Here is a 27,841-nt window from a genome sequence, read left to right as displayed (position 1 = left end):
TTTTCTCCTTTGCTAACATAATTACTCCAGACGGAGTGGAAACCGATAACACAAAGTGTAAAGGCTCTAGTTCTAACATGGCATGCTTAACAAACAGCGATGATATAAACAAATGGGACGAACCCAAATCAAACAATACTAGCGCAAGATACCCCAATATATATTTGGGAGATAATTAAGGAATTTATTTTTTAAGGGAAAATGAAGAGTTTAATTTGGTTATATACATATTTGTGGAAAGGTTAAAGAAAAGCGAAAAGGAAAAAGAAAAAAAAAAGTAAATCAAAATTGATTCAAAGTCACGTGGATTCTTTATTTATTTGTTTTCTTATTTTTCGAAATAAGTATATTAAAAATTAAATTCATAAATATTGGAAGGGAAATTTAGCCGGTCCAGTAAGAAGAAAACTAACTCAGATTTCTAATTGCAAAATTATTAATTATAAAATAAAAAATCAAATCGCCGTTGCCGGGGATCGAACCCGGGTCACCCGCGTGACAGGCGGGAATACTCACCACTATACTACAACGACCACATGTTGTAATGAATTTCAAATATATAAATGAGTATTATCATGCACTTTAAAATTAGTCACATATTCACAATTTTCATTAAACTAACGAGAGATGAGGTTGAAATATCCCAACTCCAAATATTGTTTAAATTAAAATTATTTTAATTTTAATTTTTTTAATTAATGGGAGGGAGATAACTTCCCTCCCCTAATCTTTCTCAACTCATTAGAGTTGTTGATTTTTTGCTTTTTGCTTCTTCTAATCAGAGATTTTTTATAGAAGATTTTGGCATCTCTTTAATCTCTTTTGAACACACACAACCAAAGATTTCCCATAAACTTCTCCTCTCAATTTCCTCTCACTCTCTTCTAAAATTAAGAGCCCACAAAACTCCTTAGTGATTCTCATCCCGATAGAGAATACCAAATGTTCTGATTGGTGGTGGCCAATTAGGGGTTTGAGATCATTGCAATTCATGATACGTGAGGAAGGTTGATCTTCAAAGATAAGTTACTAATCATTTTCTCAATTTCTAAATGCATGTTGTACATTTAAATTTAATACATAATTGTTTCTGTTTGATTTGGTAAAAATTAGATTTTGGGATCGATCCTCACTTCTGCAATAGACTTTCGCCAGTTCCTTCAATGTTGAAATAAGCAAAAGACAAAAGATAATTAATTTTTAGAACCTAGGTCAAATCTTATTTGGGTTTCTAAAAATAGGCTATTGATGCCATTTTCTCAAAACAAGGGTAGACATTAATAGAAATTGTTAAAAGTTGTTTTCTTATTTTAAAATATTTTTTAATTTTGAAAAAAATCCAGTTCCTTTTGTTAGCTAATTAAGGAAAAGTTTATGGTAGGGATCAAATGAGCAATTTTCTTCGAATCTCAAAGGTTAAAATGTTTAGTCGAAAGTTGATTAGGGATCAAAGTGCTACCAAACCTAAAATTCAAATTTAATGTGTAACAAATCTTTAAACAACTTTCAATTTTGTATCTCAATAGTTCCACAATTTTTTAAAAAATGCAAATAGAGTCAAAGATAATACAAAAATTTAAAATTCAAGGACTTTAAAACAAAACTGATAGTATAAAAACTATTAATTGTAAAGTTTAGAAATTAAATAGGCAACAAATCAATTTAAAGTTTAGAGGTCAAATAGGCACCAATCTATTAGTTGGAATTTAAATTTGTAATCATTTGTAATCAATTTGTAAATTTGTAACATTTTGGTTATTGAATAGCTTTTTAAAAGTGATAGTTTTGATTCCCTTAAAAATAAATAAAAACAAAAATGAAAGACCAAAATGGTCACTTTTTTAAAAGTACAAAGACGTATTGAATAAAAGTTAAAATGTGGGACCAAAATTGATTATTTTAAAGTACAAAATAAAAAATGAATCAAAATAAATGTATTTGAACCAATGTTATATTTAAACCATTAAAATAAAAGTACATTTAGTCTACCCAAAATATCATTGTTCACAACACATATATATGGTAAAATAGAACTTTGACATTGGAAAAAAAAAAAGTACAGTCGATTTCTAATAAAAAAGCTTTACTGATTATTTTCTAAGATAATACACACTATATCTTTTCCAAAGAAACAATACTACTATAATTAATCTATTCAATTTCACAAGATGAGCGAGCTAGAGAGTAGAGAGTGTAAATAATTAAAAGTGTACGTCAAATATACATTTAGTTTCTAAATTAAAGTTTATATAAATATCATCTTTAAAATTTTAAAAGTTATAATAGGTTTTATGCTTTTAATTTGTGTTTTAAAAGAAAGTAAAGTTTGAGAATATTTAATAAATCATAAACTTTTTATTTCCACTCTAATAGGTCCATGACATATTCAAAGTTTTTGAAATTAGAAATATATATATATATATATAAATATATATATAATATAAATATATACATGCTTTTGGAATATTGGGTTTTTCAAACTCAACATTTTTACTCCTAAGATTTGAAAAAAAAAAATGGTTATTTCATACTTACGGTTAGTTTTTCGTTATTGTAAGCTAAGAAGCTAGTGTATAAGGGGTAAAAATTGGGTCAATTTTGAGGACAACCAAGAACCAAATCGAACAAATCAATTTTATAGAATAGGAAACCATACAAATGTTCAATAAAGAACAAAATCAATTTGATTTTTTATTCGGATAGGAAACCATACAAAGGTCCAATACAAATGTTGACATAGTAGAAAAGGTAGTGATCATTATTTTGATTTATTTCCATTAAATCTTCCCTTAGTTTCGACAACTTTGAATTTTGTGTTAGATTCTACATTCAAATATTTGCGTAATTAATATCAAGAATAATATATATTCCATATTTTCAACTAATTATCATGTATTTTAATTAATATTTTAAGTTTAGACTTTTTGTGATGGAAACTATGTTTAGATATTTTCTAAAATTGCCTTTGAATATTAAACATTTGTTGAGACGTCCCATAGAAATTGGCATTTTTTTAAAAAAAAAAAAAAATCTTGACCTTTTTCTAAATAACAAACATACACACACCATAATAATGTGTCATTCTCCTATGTTGTCGTATACAAAGGGTGCTTTTGTCAACCACAACGTTCTTAATGTCAACAAAACCCTATCTCGATAATGTTTTGCTAACAAACACTCCGGATGCTTTTTGGCATTAAAAATTTATGAATGGTTTTGATGTAAAGATCTTTCACTCTTACATAGTCTTAGTTCATTTATGTACCCTTCAACTCATGAATAATATAATTTGTGCTCGATAGTATATATGATAATAAAAAATAAAATATGAAATGTGATTATTAAAAGAGATTGATATTGGCAACATGAGTATGACTATAATTTATGTGTATCTCTTTATTTGAGATCGGAGGTTCAAATCGAGGTATTTCAACCTTTATTGTACTAAGCAATAGGATAATATTGAATGTACTTAGGCTTAATTTCTGATTAATGACGAGGATTTTATGGGCTTGAAGCAGGCCACAAACAAGGCCCAAAAATGGGTCTAAGTTAAAAAATAAAAAAGGAATTCCGTTGCCGGGATTTGAACCCGGGTCTCTCGGGTGAGAGCCGAGTATCCTAACCAACTAGACTACAACGGATTTTGTTGAACAGATGACATTTAAATATACATATTAATTGTCAATCCTCCTCAATTATCAATAAATTTAATTCTTACCATTGTTTAATTAATACTGGACACACATCCCATTTTAAGGAAAAATAAAATAATAATATTAAGTTTAGGATAAAAGTTGCAATACTCATCAAATTTGAACTTATATTGTGGTGAAATTGAAAAGTTTAAGATAAAAAGTAATACACATTGCCTTGTTCAAAATAAATTTTGGTATTTTTTCTAATATATAGATAAGTTTGTAATTATTTAATCTACAAACTTTAAAACAATATCTAATCTTATGTCAAATAACTTCCTCATATAGTAAAAAGATAAGATTCTTATAGATAGAAAATTTCCAAAAATGTTTACATTCTATAGCAAAAAGTTTACTTTCGAAACTTTTTACTTAAAGTGTAAATATTTTTTTAATATTTAAAAAGACCCCAAAAAGATATTAAAATAAGTTGATCTATTAGACATAAAATATATTTTTATATTTTATTGAATCCTAAATTTTTAATTTTCTTTAATATATCCGTGTTAAATACGTTAAGAATTTATTAGACACAACATTGAAAAATTCAAGAACCTATTAGTTACATTTTAAATAGATACAAATCTAAAAGTTTATGAATTAAACTTGTAATTATATTTTGAATTCAACGACTACAAGGATAGAAAATCAAACTATCAATCTTTAGAATGCTAACTTGGTACCTTACTCACTAAATTATGATTAGATGGATAATTTGTAGTTTAATATATATATATATATATACACCCACGAAGTCTAACTCTAAAATTATATCCCACTTATTTTTATTGCTAATAAGCTTCGAAAATACATTATTGTAGAATTAATGATAAATTGAAAATGAAGTTAAATAATGTGTAACGTCATAAGATTAGTTGTCGTTTCACTCATTTTTATAATTTTGAAAATTTTGATAATGGGTATGGATGAATGACCATTAGATTCATGTATGATTCATCTATTACCACGATTAATTCAAATTTTCTTACTCTATCCCTATGCCGCAAATTTTCACGGATCTTAGAATTTATGTGAATTGAGGATTTTCGTGGATTTGATTTTATTTTTTTTATTATCTTTTTTTTTACAAAAGAAAACGACAAACAAATCATTTGAAATTTGTGATAGTGTTAGGAAGATTAGATTTTGGGATTTGATTTGATTGGTTTTTATTTATTGAAATATAGATTTTTAATAAGATTATTTTTATTATATTAAACTTTTATATTTTTGTTTAAGTCTTTGATGTATTTATAAGTGGTTATATTATAGAATATTTTGTATTTTCTGTTTTATACCATGGTTTTTCCTTTTATTCGTCCATAACAATAATTTGTAGATGTCTATTTTGTATCTTGATTACAAATATATGTTACTTCTAGTTGATAATTAGTTAAGATGATAAAGAGGGGATGGAGGCCAAATAAAGAGAAAATACCCAATGGGAGATGATTTGAAAAATTCAGGAATAGTAAATAATAAAGGGAGAAATTAATAAATATAGAGAGTTTAAAAATTCATTTAATTTTAAAAGTATAATCATATTCTTCATCTCCATAATTTCATAATTTTAAGGCATTTGTTAATGGAATTAAATATTACTATTCAGTCATAAACAAAATTCATCATAATATTTTAATATATCTATAAATTTGGTAATTATCTATTGGTATATTGTGTGATTAAATCAAAACTAAATATTATTATTCAGTCATGAACAAATTTCTATTTATTAATATATTATTATTCAAAATTAAATATTAATTCAATTATCTTAATTAATCTTTTTTAGATTCCAAGCCATTGAAATTAAAGTTACTTTTTGTTAGATTTTAATTAGATGAAGATTGATTTGATTATGAAAATTCAACTAATAGACTTGAGACTTGAGAATTCATTAATTTATTTAAGGTGGTTGTTTCAATCTTCATTTTTTTTTAAATCTTTCATTTTATCCATTATCTTAATTTTTTTTTTTAGGTTTTCAGCCATTGAAGTAAGTTTTTTTATAGAATGGGCTCTAGAAGCTGTTTTTTTTTTTTTTTTTTTTTTTTTTTTTTTTTTTTTTTTCCAATAGTGAGCCTTGAGATCATTAATTTATTTAATGTTATTATTTTGACCTAATTTCTTTTTGTTAAATCTTTCATTTGGAGATTTATTTGATTATGAAAAGTCAACCGACAACTAGATCTATTAATTTATTCTTCTCCATGTAATGGTAATGTTGTTATTTCAATTCTGAATATTTACGTATTTCTGTTCAATTTTGTATATTTCATTTTTCATTCTTCAAATTTCCATTGTGTTCTAATAATTGTTTTCATTCTTTCTCTATTTTTCATTCAATAATATAAGTTTCCTTGTATTTGTTCTTCACAACATAACTTTATAAATAAGTTAAAATATTTTTGAATTTTATTAAGTCAATGAAATATAATAACCTTTTGTTCACTTAGGGATTGTATTAGTTAGAATTTGGGGCACATCTATCAAACCTATTGTTATAGACAATTTAAATCAAATACAATGAAAAAGTTACACTTTGATGGGAGCTCGCGGTTTTATAAAAATAAATAGATAAATAACCAATAAATATTTTTCCTCTTTTGATCTAGAAAAATTCCCTCAAAGTTATCGCCTTCGAACAACTATAAAACAATTACTAATTATTGAATAGTAATTAAGATAGGTGTTTTTATCTCACTTTTATATCAATTTTGTTTCACAAACTTTATTTCCATCATATTTTAATTTTATTCATTCACATATTTTTATTTTTTTATAGTTTTAAATTTCATATCAACTATTTAAATTTTAAATTCAATTGTAAGTATTTTCATATAGAAAATTTATTTATCTTAAAAAAATCTCTCAAAAAATTTCGATAATATTCAAAATATCTCGTCCATTGTCAATTAACTTGAAAACAAGAAATATATAATTTTTTACTATTCTTAAATTACTTCTTTTCACGTCAAATATTTGCTAATAAACTCAATGAATGTTTGATCAAAATTTTATGTTAAAAAACTATTAAATTGCATTTTGAATTTTATTCTTTTATCAAAATTTTATGTTAAAAAATTTTTAAACACATTGCACGTGTCTCCTAACTAGTATAAATATAGTGACAATACAAAAATTTTATTGACGACGGCTTTATATAATTTTGTAAAAATAAATGTAATAAGTAGGACTTGAACTTAGATATAAAAGGGGTTAGAATATAAATTTACTACTAGGTTAAATAATGATCCTGATATTAAACTAGGTATATATATATATATATATAAAGAACATAAAGTTGAGTCCCACAATAATTGGTAGGAGAGGAGTAAATGAAAATAAAAGGTAAAAATGAAATATGATGTATTAAAATGGGATAATATTGAAAATACCTGATGCTTAATTTCTGTTCATGATACATTAATAAAATATATATGTAATAATTATAAATAAAAACAAAAAAACAAAAAAACATCTTCCGTTGCCGGGATTTGAACCCGGGTCACCCAGGTGAGAGCTGAGTATTCTAACCAACTAGACTACAACAGGCTCTCATTAATTAGAATAGTGTAATTAGTTTTCTTATCCTATTTCTCGTTTTTCCTTTTCCCTTAATAAAATTTAAATCTTTTTAAAATGTTAAAAATATCCAATAATATATACATAATACATATCAAGGAAAGAAGAAAAATGATCCATTTGGATTAACTTAAAGAAAACAATATTTTTTCAAAAAATTCATTTTTATTTAAACACTTTCGATAAACTGATTAAGGTCTGTTTGGATTGACTTAAGAAAAAAGTGTTTTTCAGAAAACTCATTTTTATTTAAACAATTTTCATAAAAATTATTTAAAATGCACTTTAGAAACTATTTTGAGCGATTGTCAAACACTCTAATTTCTTCTAAATTTACTTAATTTTTAATTAAACACTTGAAAATTTATTCCAAACACATGCATCTTTTTTCAATTGCATTTTAAAAGTAACTTTTTCCCTTAAAAGATTTCACTCATAAGAAAGGAAACATAACAAGCTTCTTTTATGATTTTTCTATTTTCTAACGTTTAAATGGTAGTAAGGGCTAAAATGTGAAAGCCCTAATACATTTGTGTAAAACTCAATTTCTATCTCAAATATGTCTAAACGTAGAATATTAAATTAAAATGTGTGGACATATATAACCTTCCTGATAATGAATAGAATTACATAGTATTTAGATTCATAATCTAATTCACAAATTTAAAGTTGCCTTAAATAAAAGGAAATAATTCAAACTAAGAAGTGACAATGGAAATAAATCAATTAAAAGAATTAATTGTTGAGTTTTAGCAAAATATTAGAATTGCAGTTTGTCCCACGTCAGTTAAATTGAAGAATGGGGATGAGCTCCAAGCCTATAAAAGGAGTTTATGCCTCTAGTTTCAAGTTATCTTAGTTAGAAACATTTTAAGTTTGAGTGTAGTAACTTAAATTCTCTTTATGTAATCTCTAGTTTGAGAGTGGAAAAATGTGTGAGTAGCATAAAAATTTTGAGAGAGTGCTCTCTAATTTCAAGTTGTCCTAGTTAGAAACACTTTAAATCTTGTAGAGAATTGTTCTATGTGATTGTATCACCGACCACCTTCGATGCCTTTTTTCGATCATATTATGAAATTATCTTATGCTATTTCATCGTCGTCGAGAATTTTTTCTTTCTCCCAGATGACCTCACCTGGATTCATCACGTTGCTTTCATGGATTTCGTTGGTTTTGATGCTTTGTGGATGCTTACCTTCTCCCTTAGATACCTTGGATTCTCATTTTGGTGATAAAATATTGTTTTTTTTTAAAAAATAAAGATTTTCCACAAATTTTAAGAAAATAGGCGTGCAAATCTATAAAATCTAAAAGAATTTCTACAAATTTAAAAAATAAATCCCATCGAAATAGGATTTTCAATCATCCAACAAAATAGACGTACAAATGGATTATAAAGGAGTTAGAGAGCAATTTTTGCATAACACTTAAAACGGTTAAACCCAAATTTTAAATTTTAGATATTTTTCAGAAAAATATGAAACTAGACATTTTTCAAAACTCCTTTCACATTTTAGGCCTTTCCTACAATTTCTTTAGAAAAAATGCTTGGATATTTTTACTAAACAACTCCAATATATAGGCCATCTAGGTTGAAAGCCCTAATTTCTGTTGATGTGGGGTTGAGCCAGGTCACAAATATGGCCCAATGAAGGGTCCAATATATTAAACCCACCAAATTAAACGGAAAAAAAAAAAAAAGAAAAAGGAAAAAAGAAAGAGAGGGAGAGAGATAAAAATTATTAAATAAAATTTGTTTTCTAAAAAAAAAAACAAAAAAGATTTTCCGTTGCCGGGACTTGAACCCGGGTCTCTCGGGTGAGAGCCGAGTATCCTAACCAACTAGACTACAACGGATTTTATGGTCAACGTTGTCCTAATTTAATAAATAAATTAGTTTTGTGTATTATAACTTTATAAGCAAGGCTTAAATTTCGATATGGAAGGAAATATCTGAGGCTTAATTATACATAAATTTTTATAGAAACATCAATAAAATATCTATTTCGATTGATATTTTTGAAAAATTATAAAAAAAAAATAAAAATTCAAAAAATAAATTTAAATTGTTAAAATAACATTCTATGATTTTCAAACAAGTTAATATATCTATTATTTATATTATTGACATTTTGGTGCTTATTTGTTGTATTTCATAGTTCTTTTCTATGATAATAATGTAAATATTGATCCATCCTTCATGTCGATACAAAATATCAACATATCGACGAAAATTTAATACTACGATTATGGTTTTCGCAAACATTTGAAAGTATGTGTAAACAATGAACATTAATCGTACAACTAGAAAGCAATAAGCAACAACAATACTTTATAGCATACAACTCACTAGTATGAGGATATGATGATTAGTCTTCATATAGTATGTGGACGAGCGATCACATACTAAGAAAAGTACATAGAAAACAAATTACCTAACAAAAGGAAATACATAAGATAAAAGCATTATAAAAAGAGGTGGGGGCGGACATGCGGCTATGGGCAACAAACAGCATGACCATGACATTTAGCATGTATGACCATATAACTATTTTTTAAGTTCAACAATTATAGATATGAGAAGTTGATTCAAAACCTAATAAGTCTTATTATTTAAATATACTCAAATTGCTGGAAAAATTGAATTTGTTGGCACTCGAATCTTGTCCAGCTTTGCTGCAGGTAGCCTTGACCTCCAACTTGTTTCCTTTTGGACTGGTCTCACTGTCCTTCAAACTAATCTACATATGAGATCCTTGCATTGGTGTGATGTTGAGTCTATTGCACTCCAATGTTTAGATTAGTATAAGAAATGGCTAGTTCAACTAAACACAAAAAAAAAAAAAAAAAAAAAGTAAGGTCAAGTCTCTCATTTGGAGATTACTTACCCTCTCCCATTTGGGGTGGTTGAATGAAACTATTTATAAGTTAGTCCTCCAACACACGCCTATAGTTGTGTATAATGACCGGGGTGTCATGGACATTTCTAGCGATCGAAGTTGCAAGATGTCAATTCGACCCCGACTTAGTTATTTCCCAATTGAAATTACCAACTTGGCTAGTTTGCTTAAACCTCAAAGCAATGACATATTCTCTTTGAGAAGCAAGCTCCCCTATGTCTTTTCTCCATACCCTTTGAGCTTGGGTCCGCCCTATAAACTTTAGGCCTTGGCTTGGGAAACCCTAAACAAATTAATAATGAAATCTAGTTTTTACTACTAGTTTATTGTTTAAATTTTTCAAAAAACTTTTAATTATGTATTAGCACTTTCACTATAAATTTTAAAACATATTCCCATATTATATTTTCTTGTGTGAAAATTATTATGATCATTCAACCAATTTTAACAAAAAAAATAAAAATAAAAAAATGAGGGACTAAATTTAAAGATTTATTAAAAGTACATGGATTAACAAGGACCAAAAGAATATTTTGACCTAATAATAACAAATAATGAATTAACTTTTATCTGATTATACTCACTTTTCATTACATTGTTACACTCTTTAACAAAGGAACACAAAATCAAAATGATCCAAGCATTAATGCCAGGACCAACCCAAAGAAGGATCAAGGAAAAGAGTGAACTATCAAATTCTCTTCCTATTAATAAAACCTTAAATTTATTATTCCAATTTTTACTTTCCATTACTTTTGATCGGTTTCAAAACTTCATATAGAAGACTTGTTTAACAAAACAAAGCATTCAGGATAGCCAAAAAAGCCCAGTAACCCATTTTGCTCACCTTTATCTGTTCCTTTATAAGCATTCAGTTTAGTATTTAAAAAGAACCACCAAATCAAGGATGCAAGATAGCCAAAATGTATCATCCAAAAACTAACTTGACAATTCTAATCGATCAACCTTCCTCAAATGTTTCAATTAGAATTTGTGACTACATTTTGAACTCCCAAGTTTCTACAAACATTCAGCCATAACCTACAGTTCATATAACCATCATTGAACTCAGATCGACACGGCCTTAGCATGTCAAGGAGATCATATAAACAAACAGCATTACTGAAAAAGGGTATCCCTGTGTTCCTAACTAATATATCTCAAGCTATCTGCAATGGCAGCTTACTCCATTCTTGCAGTTCCTTAATCATTTCATAAAGATCTTCTCAAACAGCCGGATTTCATCTTGGATCAATATATAGAGAATCTACACTAGTAGTTCAAGCTAAGAATTTCATCTCAATGTTGAGTTCAGATCATAATAGCTTTCTCACAAATGACAAAATCAACATTTGGATTTCCTAGAAAATATTTTAGAAGTATGCAATTCAATGAATCTGCCAGCTTGTGGATATGCATCATTACTCTTTCTACTGTAAGCAATGACTTAAGTGGTTAGACTAAAAGAGTTAACAAAACAGAAACAAGATCACCAAAGCATGGCAACAAAGAAAGGAGCTACAAGAAAGACTACATTCTTACATATGAGTAAAGGAGGCTGGAGGCTCATCTTCCCTTCCAAAAAAAATTGATGAAACACTAGCTATCTTGATTGAAGCTTATGATGCAAATCATCAGCCAACGCCTGCCTCATACTTTCACCATAATAACACAGAGACTTTTCACTATCAAGAATGTTAGGAGCAGGACCAGTCTCATCGGGATCCTTCAATGGTTCAGGCTCTGGCTCCTTAGCAATTTGACATAAATTATGCAACACACAACAAGCAACAATGGTCTGTGGCGCATGATTTAAACCCACATTCAAATCTTGAAGAATCTTCCACCTAGCCTTAAGCAACCCAATTGCATCAACCACAACAGACCGACCCTTCATCAGCATTCCATCAAACAGGTTCTGTGCAGGCGTGCCCATGCCATTAGGCGAAAACGGAGTGAGCAAGAAAGACAACAGAGGATAACCCCAGTCACCAACAATGTAAGGTCTAACATGGTGACCTCTGACATTAATAACATTATCCCAAACAACATCTCCAGAAGTAAGCCTATGGTACATAAGACTATCCCTAAAATGGCTGGCATCATCACTGCCACCAGGAGCTTTAACACAAACATCCCAGAAAATCTTCTTGTTGTCAGCAACAACCTGAAGCAAAACGGAAGGATACCCAAATCGACAATTGTAATTAGTAGAAAAATTCTGATCAGCAGGAAGTCGACGAAGCTTGATCGGACTGCCATCAATGGCGCCGCACATGTTGGGGAGAGAAGTCAACTCCTCAAAAGCCTGAGTGGTTTCAATCAAACGCCGGCGACTAACGGGAATCTTAATAAACTCAGCGTAAAGCTTGGTGGCAAGAAGACGGGTGACCATATTGGTGATTTTGGAAACGAGATAGGGTTCGAGAGAGAAACGGGTAGCTAGGGTTTTAGCGGAGAGGCCATGGCAAAGGCGAGAGAGGACCATAGCAACGGCGTAATCGGATGGGAGAGAGAGATTGGAGAGGGCAATATGGGGTTTGAGTTTTTCGACGATGGTGGTGAAGACAGGGTGAGAGAGGCCGTAGAGGGAGCGCCATTGGGCGTCGCGAAGAGGGGCTTCGAGGGACCAAATGTGGTCGGTGGAGAAGGCGCGGAAGGCGGAGACGGAGTAGTCGGAGGAGGAGGAGGGAGGAGGGGGAGTGGCGGTGGTGGTGGAGGTGGGGGAAGTGGAGGAGGAGGGGTTGGGGCGAGAGGAGGCGATGAAGGAGAGGACAGAGGCGATGGTGAAGAAAAGGAGAGGGGCGGCGGAGGAGGAGGAGAGAAGGGAGGTGGGAGAGTTGAGGGAAGCGGAGGAAGGGGAGGAGGCGGAGGAGGGAGTGGAGGGGAGGAGGGAAATGGTGGGATCGAGGTAATTGTGGAGATGGAGGAGAGTTGAGAGCATGAGTAAGAAGGATTGATCCATGGTGGATTGTTGCGGTGGCCGGAGATGGAGGTTGATTTAGGGGAAAGGGGTTTCTTTGATATCGGAATTCTTCGGTTGTATTTTCGGAAGCAGAGGTTGGTTGGTTGCAACGGCGGATGTCTGAAAAACCAGATCGGCCTAGTAGCGATCTGCTTTGCTTCTTCAACCTCTCCAAACCAGATGGACCTGGTAAATCACCTTCGGCTAGGCTAGTCCTTTGGAATTGGAGCGTACCAAAAAATTTAGGATTTCCTTAAATCAACCAACGGTAAGATTTACCATAACTCACCTTACATATACATTACCACAAATTTTTAAATATCTAATTTGCTAGTTATTATTATTGTAGATCATAAATAAGGTTATACAATAATTGCTGATTTTTCTCAAGAATAACTGTCCTTAGTAAAAAAACAACTGCTCTCCTAATTTTATTAATGTAGTTAACATAATCCGTATATTTTATTATTAATTTAGATTTTGTTTAATTACTTTTTGAATTAATCTGACTTAAATTAAATATCCATATATTATCAAATTTTATTTTATCTAATCAAATCTCAAATTTTTTTTAATTTTTGAATTGTTTTTTATTACTTTATATATATTCAAATATTTGAATTGTTTTTCATAATTTTATATATATTCTTAATAAATTAGTTGATATTTCTCATATCTTGAAGGTTTAAATTGTTTTATATTATTTTAACAATTTGGAAAATAATATCCGTCACTATCATAAAAAACAGCCATCACTTTTGTTACACACAAAGTGTTTATCAATTTAGGTTCAATTTAGGTTTTGTTGTGGTTTTTCTCACAAGCTATTAGCTTAGGCTTCTCTTTTCCTTTTTCCTCTTTCCATCGATCTATTGATGTTTCTCTTTTCCTCTTCATTTGTTCTTGTATGATGATTCAATCTTCTTATGTTTCATTATTATAATCAACTTTGTTTTTTTGGCATAAAATCTTGTTCATTAGAGAGAATCAGAGTTAGACACTACAATAAATCCGAACTTCCGTGGTTGCAGTTGTGAAGTAGTTGACTATTTTCTAATGTAACTATGAATCTTGCAAATATACTATATATTTGAATAATAATTGAGCAGAGACAAATTCTATAAACGTATTTCCAGTTTTTCCATGCTAGCTATGAAAACTAACTAATATACATTTACAGATACATATAATTGTAACATGAAGTTATGATATTAAATCTACATTTACACATACAATGTAATTGTAATATGAAATGCGATTTTAACCATCGTTTTTCGCTTGTTTCTTGATTTAAATTAGAGATTCTCACTGATTTTTCTCCAACAATATCTATTTGAATCTATCTTTTGTTATTAGATTCTGTTTTATTCTGTTTTATTATTTATTTATAAATTTTGTTATTATATTTTTTTTCTATGTATATTATTACTATTTATATAGTTTATACTTTTAAAAGTGTAATCTAATGATATAACAATATATCATTGGTATATAAAACATATTTATATACCTAATTATTATTTTGATAAGATTTGTTTTATATTATTTCATTTTTTTTTTAAAAAAATACCTAACCCTTATTTCCAAAGTTTCAATATATTTATAATTTGTGAAAAAAGATCTAAGTACTTTTCTCCCTACATATTTAAAAATATATACATTTTAGAAAATCCTAATTGTATTTTACCTCCCTCTTATCCCATCATTTTCTTTCTCTCTTTCTTACTTCCGCAAGCTTGTAGCCATAACATCTCCAACATCTCCTTTAAAATCTATGCTAGCATACCCTCCTCACCATATTCGCATAGTGGGTCATCTCCTTTAGAACCTTCCATTCTTTCTTCTCTCACTATCACCCTTTTTGCTACATTTCGGTTTGCATGACTGTCAATGCTACATTTCGATTTGCATGACTGTCAAATTTTCTTTTGCTCATCATTGACTGGTTCTTTAAGCAGCCGCATGTCACCACCGGTGACTATCAGACCACAGACACACCATCGTGATCGTCCACTGAAGAAGCGACCACCAATTGTTTTTCGGTGAGGACCATATTGGCATGTTTTTAGATTTTCGAATCATTTCTAAGATTCTGACCATGCTATTTGTTTGTTTGTTTTTCTTTTTCTTTTTTTTCTTTTTTGCTTCTAGAAGTTTAGATAGAGTGTATTTGCAGTTTTCAAGTTGTTTTTGAAGCATTGTTTATTTATATTCAATTTGTTAGTCTTTGGGGTAGTTTGGTCATTTACCAATTTGTATTTTCTATTATTTAAATTCATTTTTCTATTTTTACAATTTTGAAATATTTTTGCCATTTTTCCAAATGAAACTTTAAATTTTGTAATTTCTCTTGTTAGTCCTATTTATTATTATTATATTTTTGGAACTATTAATTATTCAATCTTTTTTCAAAACTTATTTTCATAAATATCGAAACTTTTTTATATTTTCGTATATAAGATTTAATGGATTTTTTGGACTAAAATACAGTGTGGTGGAAGGTTGAAATGAAGGTGACATTGGAAAAAAATTCCATATTTACAAAACATCCTTAATGTTGGAGAGAGAAAATGCATTTATTTGTTGATATCTTATTCTTTTGGTTAATTGGAGATAGAACATGTATTTAATGAAATTTTATTTTCTACTTACGTTGGTTTCACGTATCAATTTATTGGTTTTTCTAACGAATTCATGGTTATTTAAATATATCTTGGAATATTTTGTTAGGTATTTGAAAATATTTTAACCAATACATGAAATATACTACAGTTTATAAATTACACATTTACTCAATGCTTGACATAAATCATAGTATAAATCAATATATGAAATATACTACGGTATATAAATCTGATATTAACATATTGTTCGACATAAACCATGGTTTATATAAAAAATTTCATTTACATCATAGTATATATATCATTTGTACCATTTAAGTAGTCAGAAATCCCAACAATCAAAATCTGTATATATCATAATACATGAAGTTTAAATTTTTTTTAAAAAAGCTCTCGTTTATATCAAATAAACGAATACATATATTATTGTATATATCAAATTTCCTACCAAAGCTACCAAAAAAAAAAAGAGAGAGAGAGAGAGAAAAAGTATATATATCATAGTATATATAAAAAAAATAGGAAAAAGCTTCTAGATTTGAGTGTGCAAGAGTCCTCCTCCATCTTCATCTCTTTTTCTTCTTTGGGAAACCCTACCACCGCCGCCATCACAAAGGAAACAATGAAGAAAAGGAATCTGATTACGAAGAGGAGCAATGAAAAAAAAAGCCCACTCAGAGTTGTATGTCCACTCAGAAAGAACCTGATTCAATCGTTTGTCATCCGCTCAGAGTCCGTCATTCTTTTTCTCCGAGTCCCTATCACCATTTGTTTGCTCCGAGTCCGCCATTGTCGTTCATCTGCTTTGAGTCCGCCGTTCGTCGTCTAATGTGGCTATAGTGAAAGTGGATAGAACAAGAGATAGAGATAAAATGAATAGAGAGAGAACGAGTGGGGTTTTGATAAAAAAATTGGTTAAATAAATCTTGCACATGAATCAAGAAAACTTTTGAGTCTCATTTTTTAAAATATGTGTAATTGATTATAGAATGAAGATAAAAAGGTAATTGAAACCCTAATTTTTGTGTAATTAAGAAGCCATTTGGACATTTTAAAAAATAATAGAAAAGCTGGACAAAAATGAAATACAGGGTCTTTATTAAGGTCTTGTGTGTTGTTATCTTTTTTTTTTTTTTTTTTTTTTTTTTTTTTTTTTTTTCTTTGGGTTTGTACATAAAAGACATTAAAATAAGGCTCATATTACATTAATGTCATGGACATTCCATTCGAGACATGACAAATGAGTTCATACCATTGAGAATCGTACTATCTGGAGAAGAAATTCAAGAAAAAGATGATATGGAAAATGTTGGGACACAAATAGTTTCATACAAATGCTCTTTTGAGGTATATGACATAAAAAAGAAATATAAGTTTGTAACACAACATGTTTTATTGAAATTAATGCATTACTCTTTCTATGTGAAATACATGTAGAGGGAAAATCTTGGAACATGGGCTGTTAGGGAACCATCTACTAAGTCTGAAGACAAAATAATGGATGTGGTAACATGATATAAACCAAAATATTCTACTATCTACTATAGATATTAAGATGGAATATGACGAATGTACAATAATCTATTGAAAATTATTTTGGGAGATTGTATGTGAAGATCCCGAGATCGATGAGGTAACAAAAAATATAAATGATATATACTTCAATATATAAACAACAATATATACTATATAATGTAACATTGAATAATAGATCATATATATGTGATATACTACAATTCTTTTATGGCTTAAATGGTCGTTTATATTTCATATACTATCATACAAGAAGGGTGGCAATGTGCCTCTTCAAGTTAGAAAGGCACAATGGACAATGAGGCAAGGAAACAAAAAGCTCTAGCGATTCAAACAAAAAAAAAGGTATAAATATTAATATGTATGACATATGTTAAAAATTTTATGTACATTCTTTAAATTTATATATCTTGACATCTAATCCTTTCAGGCTTCTGCACAACCTAAAAAAGACAAACAAGACAAGCAAGGGAAGTTAAGATTGTGAAGGTATAATAAGACTTTGTATTGAATATAACTATGGTATTATGTTCAAATGTTATAAATGTATGATTTATGGTACCTACTTCTCAATAGGTAACAAACAAGACAAAATGTACAAGGGAAGTTGAGGAAATAAGTCATGGGAAAAAAAAAATAAAGGGTTAATAAGGATGACGACAGAAAAAAAAGGAAGTTATGTATTTAATATACTACTAAATAGAAAAAATATAACAGATCATCCGAGGAACATATATCTTATCTTTATTAATATGACATACATAAATTATAACATACTATTCAAGATAAAGCTAAGTTGAAAACAAAAAATTATGGAAGAGGAAATACAAGGGAGGCCAACTTGAACAGACTATATGAGGTATATTTAGTGTATTTAGTGTATTTATATTAAATATCAAAATGTTCGTTGGTTTATATTTAGTAAAAATGCACTATTGTTTTCATGTCTCAGGATGCATCATTGTTGTATCTAGATATAGGTAGTCTAGTATTCAAAAGTTAAATGTATGTGCAAAATTCGAGACCATCCACAACATTAAGGATAACTTTAGATGAAAACATCTCGAAAAGTTTCATTGTGGTCTGTTTGGTCATTTCCTAGACTTTCAAGTTAGCAAGTTCCCTGATCAACTATTATACCACTTAATCAGATGATAATGTAGTGTAACAAGAGAGGGTGAGCTAACATTCAGTTTTGAAAGGAAGATTGTTAAGTTTGGAATAGCTGAGTTTGAAAAGATAACAGAATTTAACCGTGGGTTGCTAACATTGGATATGCATAAATTTAGTGGCAGGTTTTTGAACAAATACTTCAAAAAAAAAAAAAAAATCAATTAAAAGATTAGCTTTAACTAACATGTTCATGACTAGAGAGTCTATAAAAAGTAAGGACTGAATGAGGCTTGCAAAACTATACTTCTTATCACACTTTCTCTTAGGAAAACAAGTTACCACTAGGGTGGAAACTGATCATATTATGATGTTGGATGATGGGATACAATTTGATCAATATCAATGGGATCGCATCGCTTATATTACAACGGTGGATTCCATAAAGAAGATTATAAAGAATGTAGATGCTTTACAGGTGGGGATTGCTAGTTTCCCACATGCCTTGGTCATATGGGCATTTGAATGCATCCCTAGCATCTCAGGCCCTTCAATATGTTGTTACTAAAGAGTGTCATATGGAATCCCTAGAATGAACAATTGGGTGGCTGATGTGCATCCAGAACGAAATGAGCTAGCGAGAAAAGTCTTTGCCAAAACTCATGTAAGATTTATTTCAGTTTATGTATTATACATAACAGTTTATATGCTATAAACCTTGGTTGATTTTGACTAATATTATATTTGCAGTTTGAAATATATGAGATGGTTGATGGGGAAGCTATAGGTGTAAGGATTACACATAATGGGGAAAGTAGCAGAGTGAATGAAGAAGTTGGTTTTAATCTATCAAATATTTTGAAGAATTTTGTGATTTAGTGATTACAAAGTTTGAAGAGTTAGATAAGAAGGTAGACATTCTGACTGAGGAAGTAAAAAAAATCACAAACTGAAATTTGGGAATAGAAGAAATTAATGAAGTACATGATCAAGAAAACAATGAATATTGGTGTGGGAGGGGGGGAGTTTGACAAAAATAACATAGGAAGAGGAATTGATGAAGGAAAGGAAGAAGGAGATGAAGGGGAAGAGAACCAAGATGAAGCAAATAAACCTAATGAAGTGCAAGGGATAGTTGTTGAGGTATATTCAAAATATATCATACCTCATTTGAAGTTTGAAAATATATCATATAAACTCGATTTTTTATAACATTCATTGTTTCTGCAAAAGCAAAAACAAAATGTTAGGGGTGTTATAGGTACACATACGACAATGTTAGATGAGGTATGATACTAATAATCTCTATAGAATATTAAAAATCTACTCATACATATTTTATATCAATGTTTGTCATGCATGTTCCCAACTATTTGTCAATTAGTAGTTTATTGCCCTTCTTTGATCCATATACTACTATTGGTAATCTATTTTAGTGTAGTACAAGATGTGTAAAGACCCGACCCGACCCCCTAGGACTTAAGTTAGGCCGTTACTAAATACATGCATGCATGGAACTTAAAACGATACTCTTTTATGGTGAAATAAATGCTAAATAAATAAGGTAAGTGCAAAAGGATTTCATTAAATTCAAATATTAAAAACAACAATAGGGTACCCATAAATCATAAATGATAATAAATAAGTCTGAAAACGATTCTTAATAGTAAGTTTTAAACATCAAAACTAAAAGTTAAGAAAAACATGAAAAGAAATCTAAATCTCATGAGCAGAAGCATAACACTAGTCCCAGTGGCTCGATCACGAATTCTGCTTGTCCATCGCTGATGCATCTCTACCCTTACCTAAAACAACAACATGAGAAAGAATGAATATAAAATACTTAGTAAGTAACCCTACTACTAGGGTCAGGTTAGGCATCTATGTCCTCTAGATGCCTACCTCTGGTGGAACATATAAACTATCCTAGTCCTCATAAGACATATACATACATGAAAAACCGAGTTTTATCCTACTGTAGCTAAATATGCACACTACCTCTAGTGAATCTTGAAGGAAACACAATTTGATGANCTTTCATTAAATTCAAATATTAAAAATAACAATAGGATACCCATAAATCATAAATGATAATAAATAAGTATGAAAACGATTCTTAATAGTAAGTTTCAAACATCAAAACTGAAAGTTAAGAAAAACATGAAAAGAAATGTAAATCTCATGAGCAGAAGCTTAAAACTAGTCCTAGTGGCTCGACCTTTACCTTAAACAACAACATGAGAAATAATGAGTATAAAATACTCAGTAAGTAACCCCACTACTGAGGTCAGGTTAGACATCTATGTCCTCTAGATGCCTACCTCTGGTGGAACATATAAACTATCCTAGTCCTCATGAGACATATACATACATGAAAAACCGAGTTTTATCCTACTGTAGCTAAATATGCACACTACCTCTAGTGAATCTTGAAGGAAACACAATTTGATGAATCCCGAAGGAAACACAAACTGGTGAATCCCGAAGGAAATACAAACTGATGAATCCCGAAGGAAACACCATATCTGGTGAATCTCGAAGGAAACACAAATTGGTGAATCCTGAAGGAAACACAATATTTGGTGAATCCCGAAGGAAACACAAACTGGTGGGCATTCTAACTAATCAGTAAAATCACTATCACAATCTCAACATGGTTCTATAACATACATATACCTCTCATCATCATTATTCTACAATATACATATAAACTTTTTCATCATAGCTTTACAACATACGTATGCATCTCATCCTCCTCAGATTTTACAGGATCTCCAATAAAAATAATATACTCAAATCGTACTAGTATTCAAACATCTCTATGCGCAACTAACCTTTTAAACTCTCATATCAACAAGGCATACATAAACATCAAACTATCAATATATCCTCAGTAAATCATATTTGTCAATTCTTGACTCCAGTCATTTCAAACCTCAGTCAATGAAGGTAGACATAAATATCATGCTAACTAATAATCCTCAATAAATCATAATTATCATTGTCGGGCACTAGGACAGTTCCAGTTGTAAAATTACTTACTTCAACTTGGTAAAAAACGCAAAACAAAATCTCCTTAGAACTTCTTTAGCACACTTGAATCAACCTAAAGTTGTGGCTTGGTACAAGAAAAAATCCAATACTCGATTTAATTAGCCAATCTGATCATGAATTAAATCCAAAATCAATAACTTAATTTTCCCACTATTACTCTCAATCCAAAAGAATAACCATCCAACAACTTATAAAACTTACCGATCTTCACCAATTTTCTGCAAAACAAAATGGTATCTAGCTTGATAGTCAATGCCTCAAAACTTCCAAACCTTGAATCTAAGTTTCAAACAAAAGAAAGGTTACTAATTTAACCCAAAATCAAAGGAGTGAACTTCACCTCCCAAATTATAAGGAAAAATAAGTCTTACCTAAGATTTTTCTCAAAATTCCGACAAAGATTGGGGCAATGGCGGCCGATGGCGCGTCAACTTGTGGTTACCATAGATAGGCAGCTTGTGTTGCTGTCAGATGGTATAAATTGTTTAGGCCAGCGGCTGGTAGTGAGGGTCTTGCATGAGCAGGGTTTGCGAGAGTGGGAGAGAAGGGAAATTTCTAGTTTACAGATTTTATTCAGTAGCGATTACGAATAAGCCAGAGCTTAAAAAAATGATCCAACTGTTCAAAATGAAACTCTATATGTCTCAAATAGACTGACCAAATTTGAGCATGATCCAACGGTTCAAACTCTAGCAATCAACAATTTTGTGGAAGCTGTCACTGAAAAACCGAATTACTTTCTCCCCAATTTTTGACCTCTTTTCACTCTCATTTAATTTCGAAAAAATCTCAATTCTTTTATTTTTTTTTTCAAATTTTGAAAAGATAAATAAAATATTTTATCACAATATCTCCAAAATCTCCAAAGATCTATTAAATTTAGAAATCAATTAACTTTCAAATTATCTTAATTTAGGCTTCAAAAACCAAAATTAAAGGGCATAAGATCCCTCAATTTGATACAAATTAAATCCTTCTAAATATTTAAATCAATTCAAAACCACATGAAATTAATTATCTCTTTTAATTTTTTTTAAGTTGGCCCTAAAATCCAAAATCAACTGGAAGCAAAATTCAATAGTTTCAAGATAATCAATTCGAATATCTAATCAATTAAATTCAATTTAATCAATAAAAAAATTTCAATTATTTCAATTTAACCTAAATTTTTCAAATGAAAGGAAAATTTAAACTCAATAATTTTAGATAATGAACTTAAATTTTCCTAAAATTCGGGATATTACAAGATGGGTCGTATGTTCTAAGGTCCCATTACTGATTAAATGGCTTGCCATTATATTAATATACTCATGTCTAATTATAATAAGTGTAAAACTAATTATAATTATGTAATTACTAATTGATGTTACCTATTGAAAATTAGAATAAGCAAGGTATTTGTTTGAGTTTCAGAAAACTTAGCAGAAACTTCTTGCTTGAAGTAGAAAAGATAGAAAAATAAGTGATGATGGTATATATGGATCATAGCTATTAAATATAGTTAACTTTAGAATGTTATGCGTTTTTAATATATATAGTTGTATATATTGTTGGGGAAAAAGAAGGTTGATAGCACATGTCATGACAATGTCAAGAATGAAAGGAATCGAAATCCTTAGTGGAACACGTGAACGCGTGTGTATTTGAAATTTATTTTGGACAATGTGAATACATAGAAACATACATAATTCAAGGATAAACATAAATACATATAAGCATATTGTACAGGGGAAGAAGAGGACTTATCCTTGAAGACAATCTTCAATGCTTTCCTCTCCATGTCATAAACACTTCGTACTATGACCATATCCCTCAAATTTCTCTGTACAAACTCCATCAGGACACCACCACCGAGCTTTCCTTGCTATCCTCCAACAATAATCGAGATGGTGGGATCTCTACTTTGGAGAAAGGAAGAACAATTTTTACAGATTGAATAGTTTTATAAAAATTCTTTTTGAGAGAAAGAAAGAGTAAATGGTTCCGTAGAGAGGAATTCAGTGAGTGTGTATTATTTAGAAGAACTATTCTTCTTTTATCGATATTACAGATGTTGGGCTTAATGCCTTAAATCTGGTAGAATTCTATAGTTTGTAATTGTATTGTACAAACATTTTATTTATCTAATAAAATATGTGATGTTTTATTTGATATTTAGTTGCATTAATCCACAAACCAATAAACTAACATCCAAGGTTATCTTGTAGCTTAAACATTTATGTAGAGACATACGGGTGGATCATGTTTTAGTGATAACCTAAATGGTCTGTAGTAGATGGATAAGGCTGGATACCTTATCTTGGTGACACTATGAGTATGGTCCGCTCTGTAGATATTACAATTGTTGTTAAATGCTACAAATTATTTGATCATGATAATTCATGTGGAGACATGTGAGTGAGGGTATTCTATACAAAGGAGTTTGTATAAGACCGGACCACGAAATGTTTAGTCTTATTATATAATGTCGTTCATAATAGAGGCTTCGTTCCACCAGGATGACCATAGGTGACATGACCTAAATCCTGAGTGATTTGTGAACTCCTGTGGTTCTTTGATTTGTATGGGTGAGAGTGGCTAGATCGCGGACTCAACAAGTCTAACATTTTGGGGATTCATCTGATTGGAAAGCTGGGAACACAGCTACACAAGAAGAAATTTACTCCTTCACCAATGTCAGGGTAAGTAGATAAATTGCTCCCTTAAAGACTGATTTCTAGGCTTAAACAATGTGGCGTCACACCCTCTCCTGGGCCTAGAAGGGTTTGGTCATAGTTGAACTATGATTTATTGTTCATTAAAGGGATCAATGGTACTTGAGGAGTTAGATGTAACTACAGGGGTAAAACAATAATTTTGACACCATTGTACTTACGAGCAATTTGTGAAAGGTCATTCTATTGTTGTCTAGTTATATCTAATGGACACAGAAATTGAAGGAACTTTAATACAAGAGTACCTCTGAGCGGAAGCGAGATCGTTCCGAACTCATTGTGACAGAATTACCACATTCCCAATCAAACATAATAGTTATGCAATAAACAACAAATTACCGACATGCTTTGAAACTTAAACAATAAGAGAACAAGAAATACGTACTAGTTGAAGAACTCTTCTTCACAGCAAATCTAGTTCTCTACAAGGACTCCTCCTCTCGCTCTCGCTGGAACGTCCAAGCAATCATTCACCAAAACACCACCGTCTACCCACAAACGGCCTCCACATGAACACAACAATGGGAAGGACACCACCATTTAGAACCCTCAGTATTCTCGGTATGAGAATCCAAGAGGTGTGGGCTCTATTGGATTTGGTAGAGGGAAGAAGGAAGAGAAAATCGTATACCATGACCAAGCAAGTGGGAAAAGGCTGATGTCTATCGTATAAACAATGCTTGATCGTTTAGGAAGTGGTACACGATCGTTTAGTAAATAGACTACGATTGTATAGACGATCATTTAGTAAATGCTCGGGCGCACGATCGTTTAGGAAAAAGCTAGACGATTGTTTAGCAAATCCTAGGAGATTGTTTAGAAAGAAGCACGTGTGTATACGATCGTGTAGAAACGTTGAGCTATCGTGTAGGCTCTCGGTTTGCTATGAGATGGGCAGTATACAACTCGTGAGTGAATTGTCTGATCTCTTTGCAAAATGAAAACAATTTTCATTTTATTCTCTAGTTACAAAAACTGAAAGCAACCTCCCACTATCACACAGTTACGGAGAAAACGCCGGCATAATTATCCTATAATTGTTCAGTTAAAAATAATAAATATAATCATATTATATTCATTAACCTATGGTTTAATATCACATCATATGCAATACAGTAACCATAGTCTTTTCTCCTCCACTAGATATAAATCATATTTATATCATTTTCCTCCAAATAATTTATCTCATACATAAAGTCAATCATATCATATATAATTAACCAATTCAATCATATCATATATAATCAAACTCCCTCTTGTCAATTTGAACACTTCAAACTGACCCAAAAATTGATTCTCAACTTGAATCTATTAAGTTACTAAGGGGACCTTATGGACCTATGGCTCGAAGCTACAATGGTACGTAAATAGCTGACTAAACTCTTTAGCCACGAGATCCACCATCTATTAACTGCCAAGCATTCCATTAAAAACTGACAGCTGCACTTTTCTCATACATATATATTTCGATCCATCGGATATAACCAATCAACAGTACGATAACCTTTTACAGATGCTCGTAAGAACAGTTGGACCAATTTATCGTTTTGTGCCTATAGTTATATCTAACTTCTTAAGTACCACTAATTCCTCCAATGAACAATACAACATAGTTTTACTATGTGTAGACACCTCTCGGGCCATGAGAAGGTGTGTGGGTGCCACATCGTTCAAGCCCCCGGAATTAACCCTTAGGGAGCAATCTATTTACTTACCCCTACTTCGGGAAGAAGTGAATTCCATCTTGTGTAGCTGAGTTCCTAGCTCCCAAATTAGACGAATCTCTAAAGTGGTAGGTTTGAGTCGGCAATTTGGCCACTCACACCCATGCAAATCAAACGACCGCCCTCAAAGATAAGAGTTCCTAACTCACTCAGGATGAGGTCATGTTACTTATGGTCATCCTAGTGAAGTGAAGTCTCTGTCATGAACGACGTTATATAACGAGACTATAACACTTCGTGGTCTGGTCTTATACAAACTCCTTTGTATAGGACGTCTCCGCTTGCATGTCCCACATGAATGATCAGGATCAAACCATCTGTAGCAAGTCACAACACTTGTAACTATTCTATAAAGCGGGCCACATCCGTAGCATTACCAAGATAAGGTTTCCCTCCTATATCCATATACTACATACCATTTTGGTTATCACTTAGGACATGATCCACTTGTATGTCTCCACATACATTGCTTAAGTTACAAACGACAACCAGGGATTTTAGTTTATTGGTTTGTGGTAAAGCAAATAAAACATCCAATATTCATAGACAATAAGTGAAGAAAATATCATATATACATCACAAGTGTTTGTTCAAAACGTGTTTTAAAACTACAAGACATGAAAGTTTTGGGCATCATCCCTAACAATCTCCCACTTGTCCTAAAGCGAGTGGGGTGTATATACAACTAGTACAAAAATATAAACTAAGGCACTAAGGCCCAATACAAAAATATCTCCCACTTGCCCTAGTCCAGCCGGGAGTGGTCCCGTAGACCCATGCTGTGAAGGAGACCCTCAAACACTGTAGCCGTGAGAGCCTTCGTAATATTGTGCCGGAATGGTATTTCCTACCGATCCATGCCATTCTTCGTAGAATACCTGACAAAGCCTTGTGAAGAGAGTAATTGCTTGAAGTGGAGGGCTACCTTTAGGATCAGCAACGTTGTGCTCTGAAGTGATTTTTGTGACTATCACGTCCCCTCGATGCACTTATGTCGTGGATGAGATGATACTTCGCTCTATGTGTTTGCTGCACCTGTGACTCTTGGGCTCCTTAGAGTTCACCATAGTACCACTATTTCACAATAAAGAGTGATGAGCCTAGACATGTCTGGAAAACTTCCAATTCTATCAGGAACTTCCTGAGCCAAATGGCCTCCTTAGTAGCTTCACAAGCCACTACGTACTCGACTTCCATCGTGGAGTCGGCGATGCACCCCTGCTTAGTGCTTCGCCACACTGCTGCTCCTTCGTTAAGAGTAAAAACTGACCCTGAAGTGGACTTCCAAGAGTCCTGTTGGGTTGATGCCCTAAAATCTCGTGTCCTGTAGTTTGTAAACAGTTTGTACGAAACACTTGTGTTGTTAATATATGATATTTACTTCATATCTTGTATTTTTGCTCAGTTGCTTGTTTTATTTGCTTTACCACAACACCAATAAACATAAAATTCCTGGTTATCTGTATGTGACTAAAGCATGTATGTGGTGACATACAAGTGGATCATGTTTTGAGTAATAACCAAAATGGTCTGTAGTATATGGATATAGGAGGGAAACCTTATCCTGGTAACGTTACGGATGCGACTCGCTTTGTGGAATGGTAAAAAGTGGTGACTTATCACAGATGATATGATCTTGATCATTCGTGTTTGGGGACATGTGAGCGGGGGCGTCCTATACAAAGAGTTTGTATAAGACCTGACACGAAAGTGTTAATGTCTCGTTATATAACACCGTTCATGACAGAGACTTCACTTCACTAGGATACCATAGGTAACATGACCTCAATCCTGAGTGAGTTGGAAACTCCTGCCATTGAGGGTGGTCTTTGATTTGTATGGGTGCGAGTGGCCAGGTCGCCAATTCAAACCTACCATTTGGGGTTTCGTCTGATTTGGGAGCTGGGAACTCAGCTACACAAGATGGAATTCTC

At 31.3% G+C, this 27,841-nt stretch overlaps 1 protein-coding gene and 3 non-coding genes across 7 annotated transcripts; all 4 read right to left on the bottom strand.

The window, feature by feature from the left end:
- Nucleotides 1-461: 461 nt before the first annotated feature.
- TRNAD-GUC lies at nt 462-533 on the bottom strand. The gene has a single exon. It is a non-coding gene; the product is annotated as a tRNA-Asp (tRNA).
- A 3,038-nt stretch (nt 534-3,571) lies between these two features.
- Nucleotides 3,572-3,644, bottom strand: TRNAE-CUC. Its single transcript has one exon. It is a non-coding gene; the product is annotated as a tRNA-Glu (tRNA).
- A 5,423-nt stretch (nt 3,645-9,067) lies between these two features.
- TRNAE-CUC lies at nt 9,068-9,140 on the bottom strand. Its single transcript has one exon. It is a non-coding gene; the product is annotated as a tRNA-Glu (tRNA).
- Nucleotides 9,141-9,598: 458 nt separating this feature from the next.
- LOC120089456 (protein ALP1-like) lies at nt 9,599-13,406 on the bottom strand. Of its 4 annotated transcripts, none has more exons than XM_039046930.1 (2): nt 11,726-13,406; nt 9,599-10,108 (listed from the first exon to the last, which is right to left on the bottom strand). In XM_039046930.1, the coding sequence occupies exon 1, from the start codon at nt 13,146-13,148 to the stop codon at nt 11,787-11,789; it is 1,362 nt and encodes a 453-aa protein (XP_038902858.1). In that variant the 5' UTR covers nt 13,149-13,406; the 3' UTR covers nt 9,599-10,108; nt 11,726-11,786. The 4 variants fall into 4 exon arrangements, with proteins under 4 accessions (XP_038902858.1, XP_038902861.1, XP_038902860.1 ...); XM_039046933.1 differs by having other exon boundaries at nt 9,599-10,061; XM_039046932.1 differs by having other exon boundaries at nt 9,599-10,024.
- Nucleotides 13,407-27,841: the final 14,435 nt, after the last annotated feature.

Source organism: Benincasa hispida, chromosome 10 (genome assembly GCF_009727055.1).
Source record: "Benincasa hispida cultivar B227 chromosome 10, ASM972705v1, whole genome shotgun sequence".
Lineage (NCBI taxonomy): Eukaryota > Viridiplantae > Streptophyta > Magnoliopsida > Cucurbitales > Cucurbitaceae > Benincasa > Benincasa hispida.
Note: the sequence above shows the minus strand (reverse complement) of the source record. Positions and strands in the feature narration are given on the sequence as shown.

Coding starts and splice junctions, on each gene's coding strand:
- LOC120089456 (XM_039046930.1), bottom strand. CDS start 13,148: ATGGATCAATCCTTCTTACTCATGCTCTCAACTCTCCTCCATCTCCAC.